Source organism: Mercenaria mercenaria, chromosome 2 (assembly GCF_021730395.1).
Source record: "Mercenaria mercenaria strain notata chromosome 2, MADL_Memer_1, whole genome shotgun sequence".
Classification (NCBI taxonomy): domain Eukaryota; kingdom Metazoa; phylum Mollusca; class Bivalvia; order Venerida; family Veneridae; genus Mercenaria; species Mercenaria mercenaria.
This window is the reverse complement of record NC_069362.1, coordinates 77,113,182-77,136,459: the sequence shown is the minus strand read 5'-3', so window position 1 is coordinate 77,136,459 and position 23,278 is coordinate 77,113,182. Positions and strand designations below refer to the sequence as shown.

The following is a 23,278-nucleotide window of genomic DNA, read 5'->3' as shown; positions in this document are numbered from 1 at the left end:
AGAGTGGTCACAAGCAAAAGTTTACGGACGGACGGACGACGGACGCCACGCGATCACAAAAGCTCACCTTGTCACTTTGTGACAGGTGAGCTAAAAAAACAACTTTACATGTAACTCTTTAGTCTTCCTGTCCTACATTTTTACTGTATGAGTGTATACTGGAGTGTATACTATACCTTGCCAAAGTTTATCTACAACTCGACTGGTAAAATAGAACACATTAGAGGCCAGATTAGAGAAACTTCCTCCAGCCATTATTGGTACAGCTGCCTGGTCTCCTAGTAACACATCCACGGCAACCAGATGGTCCATGATTGTCTTCAACATCTGGGTCTGGTATTCCCGCTGCTGCGCACGTGTGGCATGCTCTGGTGTGGCCTATATGGAACAAAGTACTCATACATTATTAATTATGTAGATCTGGGGGGATATAATTCAGATTCATTACTTAATAATATATATTATTTATATATTATTTGCATATTTCCCTTTCGCTCATATGAATATGACATCATCAGGTCCATAGAAACAGTTTACTGACAGGCACGAAAGTGTTATTTATATGCACATATCTTATCATTTCTAGATGACTTTATTTATACTTATATATTTAATAGTATACTAATTTATTTTAGTTCAATTGTGAAAAAAGTCTACAACGTTTAGTAGCCACTGTTAACACCTTATTCTTGATAGTATTCATCGCCTCATGGGCATGTGAGAAGTTTGTTTCCCTTTTAATGCATACCACCAAGCCAGGTAGCTGCTTGGGAGGGGCATGAAACCAGATATGGACCTCAGCTCCATTCACTGACTTCCTAGTTTATAAAATTTGCACAATGCCCTGAATTACTCGTTAACTTTTATCAATAATATTTTGCTTTAATATATTTAGAAACTCAAATTTTACACATCTACTGTCACTTACCTCCAGCATGATGTCAATTACTGATGCTGACTTTGTGGACATTGGCTGTGACATACTGTCTATAACAACAGTACGTAGGAAATCTATGACAAACTTCCGAGCAGGATGTAATGTCAAGAAACCTGCAAACAACATAGCCTGCACTTTCAACTAATACATCAAAACAACTTTTTTGAAAGTGTAGATCTTAGGAGAAGTATAATGAAACAGCTTTCTCAATTATCAAATCTAAATGCAAGTGTCAGCTGCAATGAAGCAAATTCTTATTTTCTTGTTTACTTAAGGTCATGTACTGGAAAACAATCTTGAAATCACTAACTCAGAAAATCTGTCAATTTGTTACATATTTTATAATTGTTAATAAAAATATAAAGGTAAAGAAGATATACATTCAATTAATTCAAACTTTTTTGAAAGGAATTCAGAAAATGAATATGCAATCTCTTTTGAGTTAAACTACACAGTTTAGTACTAAGGTTACTTACAAGTTTTATTTTTGTCTGGAGATCTGACATAAACCATATCATCACTGTCTGGGAATGGCTGAAACATTTACATAAATATGTCATAATTCACATCATATATCATCACTGTTAAGGAAATGACTGACACATTTACATAAAATGCCACAATATAAACAGGATATTCAAGTTCTTAGGATGAATATGGTTTTTAATTTCGCTGAATGGAATGAAAATAAAATATTTTATGAGTGGTGTTGCCAGAAGTGAAATAAGATTTTGTTTTGTACAATAAGCTGAAAACAAGTGCTGTTACAGGAGACAGCGGGCTCGACTATTTCGATGCTGGATAGCGGAACTGGGCATAATTGATGAAGCTGGAGGTGTCACTGGAGTGTTTAATGACTCCAATGTGGATGAAGAGATTGGATAATAGCTCGAGTCTGTGTCAAAAGTATTAAGTAATAAGAGAGATAAGAATCAAGTGTATCAAAACATTAAATAAGTATAATTCTAAGAAAAAAGGGGGCATAATTCATCAAATATGGGTGCAAGAGTGATGCACCTTGTGTCATGTTGAATCAAATCCATTTTGTAATAACTGAGATATAGTGAAAATGCATCCAAGTTAACTTTTAATTCTAAGTAAAAGGGGGCATAATTCATGAAAAATTGATGCCAGATTTATGGACCTTGTGTCATATGATGTAGGTGATAAGGTGGAACAACTATTTTAAGTTTGAATCAAATCCAATCAGTAACAACTGTGATATAGTGAAAGTGCATCAAAACTTTAACCTGAAATTACAAGTAAAAAGGTGGATAATTCATGAAATACTGGCACAAGAGTTATGGCCCTTGTGTCAAATGATGAGAGTGATGATGTTGAACAACTATTTCAAGTTTGAATCAAATCCATTTAGAAATAACTGAGATAGAGTGGAAGTGCATAAAGACTTTAACTCGAAATTCCAAGTAAAAGGGGTGATAATTCATTAAATATTCGTACCAGAGTTATGGACCTTGTGTCATATGATGTGCGAGATGATGTGGAACAACTACTTTCAGTTTGAATCAAATCCATTAAGTAATAACTGAGATAAAGTGCAAGTGCACCAAAACTTTAACCTAAAATTCTAAGTAAAAAGGGGGGATAATTCATGAAATATTGGTGCCAGAGTTATGACCCTTGTGCCACATGATGTGGGTGATGATGAGGAACAACTATTTTAAGTTTGAAGTAAATCCATCAAGTAATAACAAAGATAAAGAGAAAGTGCATCAAAGCTTTAACCAAAGTGCTGACACAGAAGGACGCCAACGCCGGGTCGAGTAAGATAACTCTCCATACTTCGTATAGTCGAGCTAATAAAAACTTATTTATGATAAAAACTTTTCTTATTTCTTATGAGTTATAAGAATAAATAATTAATGGTAAAACAATTATGATGAATTCAACAGTAACATATTAAGATAATTAGCTTTTGTGATGACATTGCAATCCTTTTAACAAACTGATAAGGATAACTGTAGTTGTATTCTAAGTTGATATGGTAGTAAACTTAAACATATATTTTAACACTGTATCCTCCCTGCACAATGGTAGTTACCTTGAATTCATCTTCAGGAGTGGTGACACATTCATCAGAATCTGGTGAGAAGTATGGGAACAATGTAGCTGATAGGGCAGCTATAAAGTCTGGTTGTGTGGACAGCTGTATAAAGTCCGAGTGATTGTGATACAGGAATAGCAGAAACTGTATCAGAGTGACAGGGTACTCTCTAGCCCAGTCCTCACTATCCTGATCCAACACCTGCAACAATAAGTGTAATACACATTTAGTTTTATGTCCACTAAACGTGACTTATAAATATCATAGAATTAAATGTTTTATCAATACAGGTAGGTTGGTTCGCACTAGTGCAGTTTAACATATTCATGCATGTTATTCATTAAAATGTAAGTTACAAATTTCAAAGATGTTGACATACAGCTTCATGTTAAAGTAACTGATGTATGACTGCTTTACTTATTGCACCAAGTTAAAGTAACACAAAACTAGAGATGCTTTTGAGAAAAGCGCATGTCTCCCACAACTGCCTAATCATCTAAATAATAAGTCAGTCTTTATATACTGTTTACTGAATCCACATGTGCATGCGCTTTCTTGACACCAAAAAGACCCCTATTCTACTAGTAGTATACGGGTCGGTTTGGAGGTAAAACTACGAATGAAATCTGAGCAATTCTGGTAATTCAAAGGCCATAATATCTAAGTGCCTAGGCCGATTTGGCTAGTTATCGAACTTGGCCGAGCACTTATTGGCAGACACATTTTGTTGAAGTTTGGTGAAGATCGGATGAGAAATGTTCGACTTAAAGTGCGGACAAGCTTTGTGACAGACAGACAGACAGACAGACACACAAACTGGAGTAAATCAATATGTCTCCCACACCACTGTGTGGTGGGAGACATAATTCATTGAACTGTAGATGCAAGGAACAAGTAAATTAAGCTCTATGCTTTTGACTTCAAAATGATACTGTCTTAGAGAAACCTTTCATGATTACATTGCACGCTGGTCAATTATATTTGAAGAAGAACCAGAAGTTAAAATTATTTTCATTTGTTCTCTTCTAAATGTGACTGCAGTTTTTCTTAAAGTAAATAGGTTCTTTAACATAAATCAGCAGGTGAATTCCCCAACACCCAAGTTTAAATGACCATCCCAGCAAGTTCTTGCAATTCGTAAAATCTACATTAGTCAAACTTTACAACATATCATTTTCCACAGGTGATAGAATCGTCATTATTTGCTGCAATATTATTGGCAATAATCATAAGTGAAATCTTATACCAATGTAATTTCTGTGTCTAGAGAGATTGCAAAGTCAGCGTCCTAGGAAACACTTATATTTCATAATATGTGTTAAATGGGGAGATACTTTTATGACCCTAGAAGTATCCCAACCTTGACCTCCATGGCAAGCAGCAGTCAACATATACACTATATCCCCACTCCCTACACAGTATTACTTACAGGGTTAAGCATACTCCTGATCATGGTCAGTAATATAATGGCAGCATCAGGACATAGCTGGATGTCCTTGTCTCTTGTTAGACTGGCTGTATGTTTACTTAGTGGTGCTCCAAATAGTATTGTCCACACTGAATCAAGGTTCAACTGAAATATATATATATATCTATAAACTTTAACATCAAAGTTACATATTTGTACTTCTGGCTACTTGGAAACTGTGCTTTAACACCGACTTCACATACAGACACAGGTACACATTACTATACTTACTTACTGTCCATTTTTTTTGAGACTGAACATTCAATAATTGGTTAGTGTAGATTTCATTTCTTGATTCCTAAAAAATGTTCAGATTATAAAGCTTTCATCTAAAACTACATTGTTAAATACCAAATTTCAATTACTATTTTTCATTTTTCCAAATAAACCATGTTCAATAGTCACCAATATCAGTTCCAATTCAAAATCAACTCAGCCTTAGATAATGTATAAAGAATATAAGGCATATCCAAAGATTCTTGAAGTGTATATCATTTTTTGGAAAAAATCATTTAACTGTATAAACTTTAATAGATAACCTTACATTACAACTAATAACTATTTTTGTTAAACCATACCTGTATATCTGTAGGTATGTTTTTAACTGGTTGACCAAGGAGCATTGCCATTAGTAGAAAGTAGACCTCCGGTACACTGTTATGTTTAGGAAGTAGCCACTGTAAGACAGTAAATCCTGGCACATGACAGATCTCCTGGTTCACTTCACGTGTCTCACTCTGATGACCCGAGTGCAGGTTAAACCCTAAAATATTAAGAAAACCATAAACAAACTAGAAATGCTTTTGAGAAAAGCACATGTCTCCCACAACTGCCCCTTAGATGATGAAAAATGTTAGTTTCTCTAGATGTTTTAGACAAGTGGATCCAATTAGATGGTCTAGATGAGTGGATCAAATCAGTAATTCAAGGGCCATAAATGAAAAGTGCCTTGGCAGATTTGGCTAGTTATCGAACTTGGGTAAGGTCTTATGGCCAAACACATTTTGTTCAAGTTTGGTGAAGATCGGATGAGAAATGTTCGACTTAGAGAGCGGACAAGAGTAAACAGACGGATTTTTTCGGTAATTCAAGGGCTGTAACTCTAAAATGCCTGGACCAATTTGGCTAGTTATTGAACTTGGCCGAGGTCTCATGGTCAAACACATTTTGTTCAAGTTTGGTGAAGATCAAATGAGAAATGTTCGACTTAGAGTGCGGACAAGAGTAAAAAGGCCGATTTGTTCGATAATTCAAGGGTCGTAACTCCAAAATGCCTGGACCGATTTGGCTACTTATCGAACTTGGCCTAGGTCTCATGGTCGAACACGTTTTGTTTAAGTTTGGTGAAAATTGGATGAGAAATATTCGAATTAGAGTGCGGACAAGAGTAAAAAGACCGATTTTTGGTAATTCAAGGGCCATAACGCCTGGACCGATTTGGCTAGTTATCGAATTTGGCCGAGGTCTTATGGTCAAACACATTTTGTTCAAGTTTGGTGAAAATCGGATGAGAAATGTTCGACTTAGAGTGCGGACAAGCTTTGTGACAGACAGACACACAGACACACTGGAGTAAATCAATATGTCTCCCACACCACTGTGTGGTGGGAGACATAATTATTCACAAATTTTTTAACGTTACAAATGCAGCTGCTTCTAACTGCCAAAATTGATATCAAGCAAACTTTTAATCAATATGACTGTAAGTCTGCAGATAAAACATTAAAGAGTATAAAATTTATGAGGAAAACAGCCTACAGTTGAACCTGTCTTAACAGTCACCTGTATAAAGCAGCCACTTGCAATCAGCAGCCAGTCATCTAACAGTAATTTCTGACTTTTTGTTCTGACTCCTCCTTTGCAGGCTGCAAGTTAAGGCTCTCAGTGAATGAGATTCAACAATGGTCTCATTAATCTTTTTTTTCTCAACTTTTGTCTGACTTATGACAAAGTTGTGAAAACTTTCTCCACAAATGATGTTTAATAAATGTATCTAAGCTTAACTATATGTTACATGTCAAAAAGCTCTCAGCCCTGTTAATATAAAACAGAATTTCAAATACTGCTGCAGTATTGTATAATACAACTAACCTAGCATGGTTGCCCCAGAATGCTGTTTTACAATCATTTCTGTATCCTTCAACCAACCTCCACCAAACTGACCATCCCTGAACCTAGCAACCACCATCGGGTTCCGGAACATAACTAGGAGTATCTGTAGAGCTCGGATTACAGTTGTGGAATGGATGTGACTTTGTAAGAACATCAGTATCCAATCAAATCCTAGAACTCTCTGCAACTCTTCACAGAAACTGTAACAAGTACAACATTCATCTGTAACATGTTTTTTTTATTTATTTGACTGTTGATCTAGGTATATATTCATTACCTTTATCATATTCCGTAATAATACAGAAGATATTTTAAGGATTTTTCATGTACTCATAATACTGTGAAATCATCACAAAATTGATCCAACTGAACAAGTAAAATTCCAATTTTTCGTTTTATATTTAATAGTTAAAATTCACAAATTCATATCCCCATGAAATAGCAGTTTTGACCCATAGCACAAAAATTTTGTATCCACAAAATTAAACTAGAAAATGCTTTTGTAAAAAAGCGCATGTCTCCCCCAATGCAAAGTCCTATAGGCAAGAAGTCAATAGGGGTCAGGAGCGAAAGTCAAAGAGACACTGATGGTTGGCTGCAATAGGGATCATCTACTTGGCATGTCCAGTCATCCCGCTAAATTTCAACACTCTTGGCCTAGTGGTTCTCAAGTCACTGTTCAGGCTCCTGTGACCTTGACCTTTGATCAAGTGACCTCAAAATAAATAGGGGTCATCTACTCTGCATGTCCAATCATCCTATTAAGTTTCAACATTGTAGGTCAAGTGGTTCTCAAGTTATTTCCAAAAAATAATTTTACATGAACAGGCCACTGTGACCTTGACCTTTAACAGACTGACCCCAAAATCAATAGGGGTCATCTACTCTGCATGTTCAATCATCCTATGAAGTTTCAACATTCTGGGTCAAGTGGTTCTCAAGTTATTGATCGGAACTGGTTATCAATGTTCAGGCCCCTGTGACCTTGACCTTTAACAGAGTGACCCCAAAAACAATAGGGGTCATTTACTCTGCATGAACAATCATCCTATGAAGTTTCAACATTTTGGGTTGAGAGGTTCTCAAGTTATTGATTGGAAATGGTTTTCCATGTTCAGGCCCCTGTGGCCTTGACCTTTAACAGAGTGACCCTAAAATCATTAGAGGTCATCTACTCTGCATGAACAATCATCCTATGAAGTTTCATCATTCTGGGTCAAGTGGTTCTCAAGTTACTGACCGGAAATGGTTTTCAATGTTCGGGCCCCTGTGACCTTGACCTTTGATGGAGTGACCCCAAAATCAATAGTGGTCAGTTACTCTTTATGACCAATCATCCTATGAAGTTTCAACATTCTGGGTCAAGTGGTTCTCTAGTTATTGATTGGAAATGGTTTTCAATGTTCAGGCCCCTGTGACTTTGACCTTTGATGGAGTGACCCCAAAATCAATAGGGGTCATCTACTCTTCATGACCAATCATCCTCTGAAGTTTCAATATTCGGGGTCAAGTGGTTCTCTAGTTATTGATCGGAAATGGTTTTCAATGTTCAGGCCCCTGTGACCTTGACCTTTGACGGAGTGACCCCAAAATCAATAGGGGTCATCTACTCTTCATGACCAATCATCCTATGAAGTTTCAACATTCTGGGTCAAGTGGTTCTCTAGTTATTGATCGGAAATGGTTTTCAATGTTCAGGCCCCTGTGACCTTGACCTTTGACGGAGTGACCCCAAAAACAATAGGGGTCTTCTACTCCAGCAGCCCTACAACCCTATGAACTTTGAAGGTTCTAGGTCAAATGGTTCTCCAGTTATTGCTCGGAAATGAAGTGTGACGTACGGACAGACGGACGGATGGACGGACAGGGCAAAAACAATATGTCTCCTGGGGGAGACATAATGATTTCACAGTATTTCTTGACAAAAAATTCTAGAAGAACACGCAATGGCATTCTGACTAACAGCTGTGTACTAGGAGTTACCTTGATTGAAGTCTCTATCTAATCTTATTTAAGAATCAGAAGTGCTTATTATTATAAAAATACAATTGCAACCAAAATAATTTTCAAAATTTCAGTAGCCTACAAAAACTGTCAAGTCAGTCAAAACATGATCTATTTCAAAGCTGTCAAGTATTGGTTTAATGTGGGCACTCTCAAAAAGTGTAGGTATTTTAGTTCAACTATCACTGAACAATCTACCTTGACAACATTGTATCTTACCTGTTGCCAGATGATACACTCTGACTAAGCAACCTCTGTACAACATCCAGCAGTGTGTTTCTCAGCCGCACCTTCTGAATGGATGGACCTCCTGGTTCATCAGCTGATCAGATACAATAAATCCTTCTTTCTATTATCTATCTCAATGAGGAAGATCCAAATAATATCTCTGATAAGAACTGATTTCTCAACAAGCAAATTCGATGAATTGGTATCCCCCGCCGAAAGGGTTTGTGGTCAGGAATGGCAAAAAAATATATCCGGCAAAAAGTTAAGGATGTTACTAAGAAGCAAAAGAAGCAAATAATTTCATTTGTCAAAATCAATTTAACAGAAAATGAATGCTATTTTTTGGTTGGGGGAGGAGGGGCAGCGGGGGTGACTGGGTGAGGGTACAAAACATCGATTATTGTCATTGATCATCGATGTTGATTATAAATATTGAAATATGGATGGAAAATTAAAAATGAAAAAAAAAAAAAAAAAAAAAAAAAAAAAAAAAAAAAAAGTGGGGGGGGGGGGGGGGGGGGGGGGGGGGGGGAAGGGGGATGACTGGGTGGAGGAGTGAGGTGGTGGAACAGTACAACTTTGTATGTTGATAAATATTCATGAAAGTCTGAAAAAAATAATAATAAAAAGGAAAGAATTTTTTTTTGGGGGGGGGGGGGGGGGGGGGGTGTGACGAAAGCAAGGTGGTGACCAGGTGTGGGTACACAACTTCACATATTTATAATAAATGTTCACGGAAAAGAATGAAAGAAGTTTTATGAAATTCTACCAATTGGTTGGTTTGTTATGTACAAATCTGTAGATTTTCAAATAATTAAAGGGCAATAACTCTTAGGAAAATTGACCAATTGAAAAAAAAAATGACATACATCATCAAAGTATGTTGATTCATATTTATTTTAAGTTTCATGAAATTCTACCAGCTTGTTACTGAGAAATGGCTGCAGACGTGGATTTTTCAGTAAATAAAGGGCAATAACTCTAAGGGAAATTGACCAATCCAAAAAAAACTTGATGGACATCACTGCAGTATGTTGGTTCATATTTATTTCAAGTTTCATGAAATTCCACCTGCTAGTTACTGAGAAATGGCTGCGGACGGACATTTTTGGGCATTTTTCATTAAATCAAGGGCAATAACTTTAAGGGAAATCGACCAATCCAACAAAAAACTTGACGGGCATCATCACAGTATGTTGGTTCATGTTTATTTCATGTTTCATGAAATTCTACCTGCTAGTTACTGAGAAATGGCTGCAGACGGACACACGCACGCACGGATGCACGGACGGACAACGCCATTTCCATACCCCCCTCCCGATTTCATCGGCGGGGGATAATTAACTCCGTACAAGTTTAGCATGAAGTCAATAGGCCTACTTTTCCACTCAATTCATTTTTATTTCTTCAAATTGATACAAGGCATATTGCAATATAAATAAACACTCACTCTCTATAATAATGTAATTTCCACTTGGAGATGATGGGTTTTCCACAACCATTAATTTTTCTGAATGAGACTCTGGTATAGTAAATATCAGGAACTGGCCAAGTCTGAAAAATGAATAGAAATACACACCATTAGGCTAAAATACAGGCATTTATATATCTATTCAGTATCCACAAGTAAGCTTGTGATTAAAATCCTAAAACATCACAAGTACCAAAAGTGTCTATCAACATTTCTGTTAGTGCTGAAAACCAAAATTGGACCAACAAATACTTGTAACTGGATGGCACATATCAAAATGAAGTAAAATATAGAAGTTGTCATACTTGAGCAAAGCCTGAGAATCAGGTGGACCTTCTAACAATTGCTCTACCACACTAGCCATTGTATCCAAGGTGGTCTGAGACAGGCGTGGATCTTTCATTACATGTAACAATCTTGGAACCAGTCCAATCTCTCGCATCAACTTCAGGTTATTGGACTGGTCACTGAAAAATATTCTTCTGCATAAATAATTTTCTATCAAATATATTACCGCTTCTCATTTTTGTCACAGAATAATAGCATTAACTCCTTAAATCTGGAAATAACTACACTGAAATAGGTAAGTCAAAATGCAAGTTTATAAGAATAAAGTTATATGAATAAAGGAAAAGGTACATCAGAATAAAGATTACAAGAATATAGGTAGTTCAAATAATCAATTTCAGTGTACTAGAGTTATATTTGAACTTCACTATTAAATTTCAAAAGAGAACTCATATTTTAAATTGTATATATATAGCAGAGTATTGTACCTGGAATCTGTAAGCAGCTCATAGAAATGTTCATACAAGGACCTTTGTAGATCAAATGGTGCATCATGCCACACCTGCAATCATGCACAAATATAGACATTTCTGCAACAATTATATACCAGTTCACTACGCATGGCTGCCTCTTAAATAAAGGGGTAGTTATAAATTAACAAATGGCTGTAACTCAATGAATCCTAGCACAACAAAAAATGGACTTTAAATTGACAATCACCTTTTGAATGTTAATGATCGGAGAGTTTAGCATACATGAATTTAGATACATAATGACAAATCAAAATATCACTCAGTTATGGACTGGAAATTACATACAGGATTCTGAAATGATTTACATTTACAAATGAAAGTGTAAATAATGAAGTATTCAAGTAATGATTTTTTTTCCAGTTTAACATCACAGAGATGCAATTTTATGTCATATGGCCAATTTTCAGCTTTTCATGGTGGTGAAGTCTGGGCATTATTTCATCTAAGGCGAGCACCTGGGTAGAACCACTCAGCTTCTGTAAGCCAGTTGGATGGCTTCCCCACATGAAAAATGCTCTGCCCCAAGCAAGGCTCAAACCCACATCTGTGATGGGCAAGTGATATGAACAACTTAGTCACAGAGGCCCCATACAAGTTAAGGAGAGTTTTAAGTTTACAGAGATGTATATTTACCTCCAGGTCACATAAAATGTCCTCGAAAGCTTTTTTGTTAGGTATGGTAGAGCTTTCCTTACCACTGTCTATGGTACCAACTAAGGAGAATGTTAGATGTAGTATGTGACTGTTAAGTAACGCCTGTTTCTTCTTGTATAACATTGCTAAAACCTAAAAGAGATCAATTAAACACCATGAGGGTGAATTACAGCAAAAACTTACCACAAAAACTTACATAAACTCATTTCACTTTTCACTACTTTTTTTTTTAATGATGGAATACTATTAGTCAAAGGTGTTTTCATACTATTACATAAAACTATTTCTGTGTGCTTGAAAACAAACAAAAATTTTACATAGGCTTTGACAGTATATACTGGTGATGTTATTAGATTTTTTAACAGCGTTTTGTACCAAAAAACTACAATACATATTCTACTAAGTTTATATGTCCTATAAAGCAAAGATTTTATACAGGGACAGATTGATAAAAGATTTTACCTATATGGAAGTGTTAAAGGTATGAACTGAATTCCAAAGATTTCTATCTTTTTTTCTTATGCTAAAAACAGTAATTTCTTGCATGCCAGACAGGACTTTCTCTACTTTTTACAGGTGTGGGAAAATTTCGTCATTCACACTTGGATGTAAGATGATTCTCACACTGTTACGAATGAATGTGTAATTTCATAACCTACTATAATTAAATAGTTCTTAAAAGAACAAGAGGGTCAAGATGGCCCTAGGTCGCTCACCTGAGAAATGGACCATAACAGTGTAAACATGTTTGACCTAGTGATTTCATGGAAACAAATATTCTGACCAATTTTCATTAAGATTGGACCAAAAATGTGGTCTCTTAAGTGTTTACAAGTATTTTCTTCAATTTGACCTAGTGACCTAGTTTTTGGGCCAAGATGACCTAAATTTCGAACTTGACCTAGATTTGATAAAGGCAATCATTCTGACCAAATTTCATGAACCTCAATTGAAAAATACAGCCTCTATCGCATACAAAACGTTTTTCTTTGATTTGTCCTAGCGACCTTTTTTTTTACCCAAGATGACCCATGTTCAAACTTGACCTTCATTTTATCAAGGCTATCATTCTGACCAAATTTCATGAAAATCAAGAAAATCAATTGAAAAATACAGTCTCTATTGCATACACAAGGTTTTTCTTTGATTTGACCTAGTGACCTAGTTTTTAACACAGATGACACATATTCTAACTTGTCCTAGATTTCATCAAGGCAATCATTCTGACTAAATCTAATGAATATCCAGTGTAAAATGCAGCCCTTATTGCGTACACAAGGTTTTTCTTTAATTTAACCGGGTGACCTAGTTTTTGACCCTAGATAACCCATATTCAAATTATATCTAGATTTCATACAGACAAATAATCTGATCAAATTTCATGAAGATCCAGTGTAAAATGCAGCCCCTATTGCATACACAAGGTTTTTCTTTGATTCGACCTAGTGACCTAGTTTTTGAATCCAGATAACCAATATTCAAATTTGACCTAGATTTCATCAAGGCAATCATTCTGACCAAAATTCATGAAGATCAATTGAAAAATACAGCCTCTATCACATGCACAACGTTTTTCTTTGATTTGACCAAGTGACCTAGTTTTTGATCCCAGATGACCCATTTCCAAACTTGGCCTAGAATTCATCAAGGTGATCATTCTGACAAAATTTCATGAAGATCAGTTGAAAAATACAGCCTCTATCGCATACACAAGGTTTTTCTTTGATTTGACCTAGTGACCTAGTTCTTGATCCCAGATGACCCATTTTTGAACTTGGCCTAGATTTTATCAAGGTAATAATTCTGACCAAAATTCATGAAGATCAATTGAAAAATACAGCCTCTATCGCATACTCAAGGTTTTTCTTTGATTTGACCTAGTGACCTAGTTTTTGACCCCAGATGACCCATTTTCGAACTTGGCCTATATTTCATTTAAGGTAATCATTCTGACAAAATTTTATGAAGATTAGTTGAAAAATACAGCCTCAATCACATACACAAGTTAAATGTTAACAGACAGACAGATGACAGACATCAAGCAATCACAATAACTCACCTGAGCATTGCTCAGGTGAGATAAAAACATCAGTTTTATTTCATTTCTTCTATCATTGTAAGAATATGGCATGAAAGAAAAGAATCTATCACTGGCAGGAGGTGCAGACTGAAATATCTCTCGGGTAACTGTTTATGCAGTAACTCGGCAGAGCCTCGTTACCACCTAAACAGTTACCCTTGAGCAAGATATTTCAATCCACAAATTCAACCAGTAAAATATCCTAACAACATTTACAGATTATTCTATATTATTACCTGATATCCACTTATTCTATCCAGATCATGTAGCGCCTGTTTGTTACTTTTAACTACACAAACTAGAGCCTTCACAGCAGCATACAGGCCTTCTACATCTGTTGTCATGGCAACCAGGCCAAGCAGGGTCTTTGTTCCACCAACATTCTGCAACATCTTTGCAACTGGCATAGGACAAAATGTGCATACTCCTGAAGATAAAAAAAACTATCAATATACTGTACAGTTGAAAAAGACTACACCTGTACAACATTCACATGTGCCAATTCGTACTCAATTTCTGTATCCTTCAATAAAGCAAAGTTGTTGTTTGGCTTGAAAATTATTTTATTTTCGCATAAACATAATAAACATCTGAAGACTGAATAGTTTTACAAGATATAAATAATGATGTATCATGTAGTATTTCTATAAATGAACTTAAACCAAGGCTGGTGTAGAAAGTGAACCAGAATGCCTCGTTCTTTATTGGAAGAAGAGACTTGTGATTAAAACCTGATGCCCATAGCCCAACACCACAAAAAGACTGGAGAGGCCGGCTCACCCTTAACAAGTACGCACTACTAAACATAGAGAAGTATATGGGACAGATGGTGGATAAGCACACAATTATTCCACAATGTTCATCCCAAATACAGACTAGAAAACAAATACCGGTTACTGCGTTTTGGCAGCTCAAAAATTAATCAGAACTTTCTAAAGAAAAAACTTGTCTTTCAGCTGCTGATTTAGATCACATGATACATTTATGATGAATGTGGCACATTTGTGTATTCTCCATATATTCTTGTTGATGTTTTTTAAAAATGTTTCTGATTTTGCCCTTAATGACCAATATTGGTGGACTTCAAATTTTAAAGAAAAAGGTGATAGATAATTTGTATGTTCACTAAGATTTAATTTTATATATCCTCAGAACCATGAAATTCATGATGTTCACACTATCTGGAATCTGTTAAATGTTCCTTTTCTTTAGTACCGTATAGCGAGTTAATTCTGCGGGTTTTTATTTCTGCTTATTCTGCGGGTCAAGGCTTTCACGCAGAAATAAATTCCGCACATTTAAACTATCACCAGAATTTTTTGACGCAGAAATAAACTGATATCTCGCTTAATATAATGACCCGTTACCTTTATCTCACGGGTTTTTCGTCTGCTGTCAAGTTATTCACATCGTATTGATTGTGGTTGATTGTTTTTGTTATTGTATCAATCTATTGCCAACGAATGAATGGGTACCGTTTCGGGCGTGTAATCTTTACAAGTGTATATCACAAAACATGTTAGGTTTATGAAAAGTTTGACAAACGTTACATAAATTTGGGAAAACAAAATAGACGGGAATTTACTTCCGTTTTATGCAAACCGCAAAATTAAATACTCCTTTTCCTGAAGGTCGCAGAAATAAAAAATGCAGAAATAAACTGGACCCATTTTAGGACAAAACCGCAGAATTTTTTGCTCGCAGAATTAACCCGCTAATAATACGGTATCTGAAAACATAGGACACTTCCTACAATTGTGTGTTACTTTCTCATCCTTCAATCAAAGACAATATATGACAAAAAAATTAGTATTCATCAAAAACAGAAATACATGAAGAGGAGAAAAAACTGTACAATTTACCTAAGTATCCCATGAGGATAGCTCCTAGACATCTAGCATAACCCCCAAGATGTCCTGCAGAGTTGTGTAAGATTCTGATTGGTGTAGCATTATCATGTGATGACATGGCCAGCTGCAAACATACACAACACAATTACAATACTATCATAATAATTATGCTAATGGACTGAAACAAGCTACAGGTTAAAGCCTACAGATTATAGCAGTGTCTAACCTATTGTTACTACTACCATCTTACCTATTTCTAAACTGGACAATGCAGAACAATGAATTCTATAAAAAAAAAACTGTGTTCAAAATTTTATATACTCCAGAAAATAAATAAAATTTTAGTTACTTCAATGTCAGCCAACCTTAAAGTTAGCAATACATTTGTACAAAGGTAATGTTAAACTATATCTAACCTGTTTAGCAATAGTCTTGCTGTCCACTTTATTGTAAATCTTTCTCATTTTAGCGACAGTCATCTGCGACATAGCATGTGCATGTACACCAAACACAAGCTTGTCCTCACTGATAAATGGACCTTGCATGTCTTTGTCTTCTGTAAATAAAACAAGATTACCACTATTATTAATGTAACAGCCATCGGCATTACTTGCCTGCTTGCATGATAATCCAGGTACTGATACATTTCCAGGTTTAGTATAAACCAATTTTCTAGATTTGTAAACAAATTGCAAGGTGATTTATTGGTTCTCCTACCTAATGTAACTATTTATGCAACTTCCTGTCACATTTATCATTTCTTACTTCCTAGTTTATCTGTGAACTTGACTGCAAGCAGAGCTGCATTATTCACAGTTGTCATAAGTTGCTGTTGCTGTTGTTTAGGTTTCTAAAATGTCTATACTATAAATGTAGGAACTTTTGGATCTAGTCTGTGCATTTTGCTTTACCTTCCCACTTTGTGTATATGAAGCTATGGTTATCTAAGAACTAACTGCTAGTAACTAGTTACACAGTGTAAGACATTTTATAATATTATAAATGCTTTTAAAGGACTATTTAACAGCAGACAAATGCATGTAATGCTGACAAATGCAGCATTTCCTTTTCTTGCAATTATTGTTTTGTTTCAGCATCTGGTTATATTTGGGAATTAACTCTGCCACAGATATGTTGTTCATGCAATTATACCATACTTGTTAAATCTTCATTTTCTGTCAATTTACTGATGTTTAATCCATCAAACTTGCCTGATCGTCTGCCAGCATTTTTGTCAGAATTAAATGGCATATACTGAACATCACTGCCTCAGTTTGGTGAACAGTTGAAGACAAGGCAAAGTACGAACTACTGGTGGCAAACTACAAGCCACCTCAGCTTATTGTAATGACTCAACAGAGTTGTCACAGACTGTGCACATGATTTATTTCGACACTTGATAGTAAAATACGGCATATCTGAGGAAACTACAGCTATCAATGGAGTGATTAATACCTGTGGATGATTATGTGGAACAACTACTTTAAGTTTAATCCTTAGCCTGCTGGCGGCAAGTGATTCTGCCTTTGCGACCAGTGCAGACCAAGATCAGCCTGCACATCCGTGCAGTCTGATCATGGTCTGCACTGTTCGCTATTCAGCCAGTAAATTTTCAGTGAATACCCCTTTGAATAATAAATGGTACTGCTCAAATTGAATGATGGACCAGTCCATTTCAGAAATTCAGCAGGGTAAAGGTTAAATTAAATCCATTTAGTAATAAGAGAGACAGAGTGAAAGGGTATCAAAAATTGAATCTGAAATTCAAAGTAAAAAGGAGACATAATTCATGAAATATCTTATTTTTTTTAACACACAGATAATGAATACCTACCTAGATATGGTGCCTGAAAACTTCCTATATAAGTTGGTCCTAGAGTGTATATATTTTTGACTGTAGCTGATGAAATCACATCTTCAAACAGATGACATGGTCCTTGTCTCCATGTGAGTCTGGATTGCCTTCGCAGCTGAGGTGGGGTACCAATATACCCAAACACAGAGGTAAATGCTGTTGGACTTGCCGAGCCTCCTACACCAAGGTTTGGGGAGATGTAATGCAACTGTAATATGTCAAAGAATAGAACAAACAAAATATTTCACTGGAATTTATTGAACGAAAGGACTAAGCTGTTCCTAAAAATACCTAGCACCAGCAGGTGAACACAAGCTGAGCAACCCCCATAAATCAAGGACCACATAATTTTTCTGAATCCATATCTCTAGGAGTCAAAAAAGAACACATCAGTTAGAGCAAGTTATAAAGAAAATACTATATTCACCAGTGTTTCTTGTACCGAAAATGTGTGAGATCAGAAAGATGAATAACAATAACATATTATTCCTATATTTGCTTTTGTTTCATTGCAAACTTTTTTCGTGCAGAGGAACTGAACACTCTCAGCAAGTATACTTCTGTTTTTCTGACCAAAAGATTCAATTACCATTGTGTGTCTTTGTTTAAGGTAAAATATTGACGACTGAAAGTGAAGTATCACATTATATTAAACTATGAAAATATTAATAATACTGACAACAAACATACCTTATGAGTGTTGACATGTTCTCCATCCAGGAAAAGACTCACGCTAGAGTTCTTCATTATGCCAGCCCGGTGAAAGATGAGAACTAAATGATGCCACTGACCTTCAAGGTCAATGTCCTGATGCCAAAACTTGACCAGGTTGTCTGTCAACTTCGGTTCCCCTAGATCATCTGGAGGGGCTGGAATGTGAATTAAACTGTATCTGTTAGATATCCATCAGACCTCTTCATATTCAAATGTTGTAAGTACTTATATCGACAAAACTGTTGTTACAATATATTAAGTGGTAAGAGGTAAGAATACAAACAGTATAACTGTTTAGATATAAAATTAATTACACAATAAAATCTTACCTGCAGATGGCATTAAGGTCTCTTGTGTACAAACATACAGTGATTTATCCCTCGGTGATATAGTTATACTGAGACAGATAAGATTTTCCTCCCGCCCCTGAAGGTTGCGTACAATTGTGAACAGTCTGACGGGGTGGGGATCTGTGCCCCATACACTGAACTTGTCCACACAGAACCATGATGAGAATGTCAGGCCTGACTGTGGGGGAAACACTCTCTCTCCTGTACATTTAAAGAAGAAAATCAAATAAAGATTCATCAAATTAAAAAAAAAATTACCAGGTTGATTAAAGCATTAAGTATCAACAGACGTGTAAAATTTTGCAGGGCTACTTAAGTATAATGTCTCGATGTTTTTATTTCAAAGCCTTAAACTTTTAGTAATACTTTTAAGCATACTGACAACCATGTTTTTGTGTCTATGCATGATTACTGAGAAGAATCCTAAGGTCTATACCTTTTCATTGCATCATATCTGTGATTGATAAATTTTAAAGATATTTATCCAACAATCGATGAAGGGATCTAGAACTGAACTCACTTTATCAGCTGTAACCCTGGTTAGACACTGCCACATACCTGATCCAATTCCTCCAATCACTGATGGGTCTGCTGCCCCAACAACCCCACTCACAACACTTGGTGTTGGAGGTCCCTGTGGGGCTATACTGGGTAAATACAGGCACCCAAACCCTTCAGCATTCATATTAAACTCCACAAACGCTGGAGTCACACTAGAACCATGCATTCTCGCATCTTTGGGGGTTGTCATTGACACTAAACATTTCACTCTTGTTAATGGCACTGGACACCCTGTAGTCTTCAATTTTCTTTCTACTTCAAAAGGTGTTCATTTCTCTTCAACACTAGCGTGTCTTGACAGTGGCCAACTTTTATTCAGTTTTTCAGAATGTTCAAGGTCCTCATCTGCTGGTCTACAGTTTAAAGGTGATCCTAATCTCAGAAAGTCTCTGTCAATAGCAAAAGAAATTGCAATTTGAATTAAAACAAAATCTGCATTATAACAAAGTCTGCATAATTAAAATTTGACTGATTACACAATGTGACGAAACGATTCATATTTTATATCAGTATCCAACTTAAATAAATTTGATCTGGTTTGCAAAAATTTCCGTTATAAATCATCATTTTTAAGCTCTACATACTTCAAACCTACATTAACTAGAACTGTCACAGGAGTGACTCATACCCCCACCATACGGTCTTGTCACAGAAGAATGGCAACCATAAGGAATCTTAAAAATACTTTGGAGTACTTCATCCTGGGCTTCCACATATAAGTAATACTAGTATAATACTATAGTATAGTAATACTAGTAAATATATTAAATCTCTAATATTAGAGATACACTAAAAGTGAATACAAAAAAGTGTCTTACCGACCCATGTTACCACAGAAAAATGTATTTACTTTTTACATAGGACTTATAATAAAAAAGTTAGAAAAATACCTAAAAAATTAAAAATCTAAAAATAGGATTTCTAAAAATAGACTAATTCCTGGAATTTAAGGGGAAGAAACTAAGTACAAAAGTTAAAAAAAAGGTTACTTCCCTTTGGCTCTAAGCCAATCAGAATGAGATATAGTGAAAATACATCAAAATTAACCTTCAATTCTAGGTAAAAGGGGACACAATTCATGAAAAATTAGTGTCAGAGTTATGCACCTTGTGTCACATGATGTGGGTAATGAGGTGGAACATCTATTTTAAGTCTGAATCAAATCCATTCAGTAGTAACTGAGATATAGTGAAAATACATCAAAATTAACCTTAAATTCTAAGTAAAAAGGGGCATAATTCATGAAAAATTGGTGTCAGAATTCTGCACCTTGTGTCACATGATGTGGGTGATGAGGTGGAACATATATTTTAAGTTTGAATCAAATCCATTTTGTAATAATTGAGATATAGTGAAAATACATCAAAATCAACCTTAAATTTAAAGTAAAAGGGGACATAATTCATAAAAAATTTATGTCAGAGTTCAGCACCTTATGTCACATCATCTGGGTAATGAGGTGGAACAACTATTTTAAGTTTGAATCAAATCCATTTAGTAATAACTGAGATATAGTGAAAATACAACAAAATTAACCTTAAATTCTAAGTAAAAGGGGACATAATTCATGAAAACTTGGTGTCAGAGTTATGCACCTTGTGTCACATGATGTGGGCACATGATGTGGGTGATGAGGTGGAACATCTATTTTAAGTTTGAATCAAATCCATTCAGTAGTAACTGAGATATAGTGAAAATACATCAAAATCAACCTTAAATTCTAAGTAAAAAGGGGCATAATTCATAAAAAAAATGGTGTCAGAGTTATGCACCTTGTGTCACATGATGTGGGTGATGAGGTGGAACATCTATTTTAAGTCTGAATCAAATCCATTTAGTAATAACTGAGATATAGTGAAAATACAACAAAATTAACCTTAAATTCTAAGGGGACATAATTCATGAAAACTTGGTGTCAAGAGTTATGCACCTTGTGTCACATGATGTGGGTGATAAGGTAGAACATATATTTTAAGTTTGAATCAAATCCATTTGGTAGTAACTGAGATAATAGATTTCAGGACGCGACGGGACGGGACGCGGGACGGGACGCGACAGGACGTGACAAAACTGACTCCTATATACCCCCCTCAAACATGTTTGGTGGGGGTATAACAAAGAAACGAATATATGACTGCAGATCAAAGCAGTTGTAACTTACCTTAAATCTCTAGGAGTTAGTGACTGTGATGCTAGACGTTCAAACATATACTGTAATGAGGGGTGAAGAGGATGTGATTCATCAGCCAGTGAAATATTTCCATGACTCAATAACTCATGAGGAAAACCTGCATCACACATCACTTGCTGGTTGTGTTCTTTTCTCAACAAGTTTTTCAACAGTCCTGCTACATACACTTTCAGGTCTTTGGTAAGTTTATCATTGTCACTAGCTACAGCAGGCAGTAGATGGAATATTGACAACACAGCGCCAGCGTGGATAATGTATTCGGGATGTGTAGTGTTGACAGGTAGAGACAGACTCCCCGTGCTTGCCCTTTTAAGTTTTGGAGATGACTGTGGTGAGGAGGAAGGGCTCTCCTGGAATACTGTGTGCCGTTTGATTAATGGAGAGTCACTCTTCTTGGAACCGGACACCATATATGGTCTAAAAACAGAATAGAAGAAATACGAGGCCTTGTTGACAGCAGAGAAAAACTATCCTTCATTAAGTATTTTTACAGTATTTTTCCCACTAAATTTAAGTGGAAAAATATTGTTACAAGCAATAGACACCAGTGATATTGTAATCAGAATAATCTTCAGTATGTTGAAAAGTAAAACAAAATTAGTTTCTTTCAAAGCTAATTTGGAAAAATTTGAACCTAACCTAAAATATGTATACAATACTAAAACTATTTCACCTATCAAAAGCATCCAGTGCCATATCATACAGGTATCTAATCATCTGACATGCTGACATCAACAGTACTGGTATATCTTCTCTTGTTCTGAATAGAATATAAGCAGCTGTTAATTTAAACTGACAAATATATCTGCTTCTCCAACACTTTAACTCAAGAGAAACTCATAAATACCTGAAACTTGACAAATAATATCTAAGTCTCTGGGAATATAAATGTGCAAGATTTCAACTGATAGTCTGAAATAAATCAAGAGAAGCAAGATGTCCTCTGCTTCCTGTCTCATGGCTTTAAACTATGTAATGCAATGGTATCTCAGAGGTTACAATTTCATGCCTGTGCGCATATATACTAAATCCCTATACATAACAAGGCTATCGCCTGACAGTGTCTCGCCCGCAGGAGCTTTGACTAATTAAATAGGTGCAAAATGAGTTTTAAAACCATCTTCCAAAGTTTCAAAGCTATATCTGTAATAGTTTTTTGAAAAATTGTCATTTTGTGAATTTTCAAAGACTGATTTCTTCAAAGTCAAGGTCTCTAGGGTTTAAAAGAAGTATATGTAACAGTTTTTGAGTTATTTCCAATTTCCGACGCTGTCACCGCTGCTGCCTCTGGAATTTGGATCGCTTAGTCTCACTTCAACTAAAAGTAGGTACACCTAGAGCACAAAATTGGCGCAATTTCGTGACATACGTTGCATTTGTTACAAGCATAACTTCAAATAACATAACGTAACATTAAGTAACATAAATAAAGATCATGTAATATCTTTTAATGCCCCACTTCTGACTGATTTAAGAAATGGACTACAAAAAGACGCTCCTTCTCAGACACACGTAATATAAGAAACACCCATGTAACATCCTTGTAACATCCTTGTTACATCTATATAATACTACTAAAGACGTATTTTGGCCGAATTAAAGAAAACAAAAAATTTTCTATTAATGTTGTCTGAAAAAATTGAAGGCAGTCAATCACATCTAATAATGATTTTGTGACATTTTTCATTATTTGTTTATTCTGTTAGAGGCTTGTTTAACAGGTAAAACAGCCCATTACATAGACATAGTTCCCTATTACATACATGTATGTATGTTTTATCGATTTCTATAAAATTTTGCAATTAACCCCCTTTATTGTGAAAACATTTTAGAAATTGGGTATTCTTTATATCTTAGTATAATACCTAGTTTTACATTTGCACTTGACAGATATTGGGTAGTTTTCAATGATCTAAA

General features: G+C 35.6%; 1 protein-coding gene across 1 annotated transcript in view; it reads right to left on the bottom strand.

Annotated features, from left to right (window-relative positions):
• LOC123562298 (WD repeat and FYVE domain-containing protein 3-like) overlaps positions 1-23,278 on the bottom strand; it is a 113,275-nt gene that overhangs the window by 45,373 nt on the left and 44,624 nt on the right. Inside the window, 21 exon segments of the mRNA XM_053537018.1 lie at positions 177-378; positions 929-1,050; positions 1,414-1,471; positions 3,000-3,203; positions 4,432-4,575; positions 5,049-5,233; positions 6,562-6,782; positions 8,806-8,908; positions 10,265-10,368; positions 10,591-10,752; positions 11,062-11,135; positions 11,740-11,892; positions 14,077-14,267; positions 15,703-15,814; positions 16,107-16,246; positions 17,525-17,753; positions 18,236-18,414; positions 18,589-18,810; positions 19,168-19,559; positions 21,332-21,778; positions 22,035-22,121. Coding sequence (XP_053392993.1) covers positions 177-378; positions 929-1,050; positions 1,414-1,471; positions 3,000-3,203; positions 4,432-4,575; positions 5,049-5,233; positions 6,562-6,782; positions 8,806-8,908; positions 10,265-10,368; positions 10,591-10,752; positions 11,062-11,135; positions 11,740-11,892; positions 14,077-14,267; positions 15,703-15,814; positions 16,107-16,246; positions 17,525-17,753; positions 18,236-18,414; positions 18,589-18,810; positions 19,168-19,559; positions 21,332-21,778; positions 22,035-22,121 — 3,731 coding nt within the window.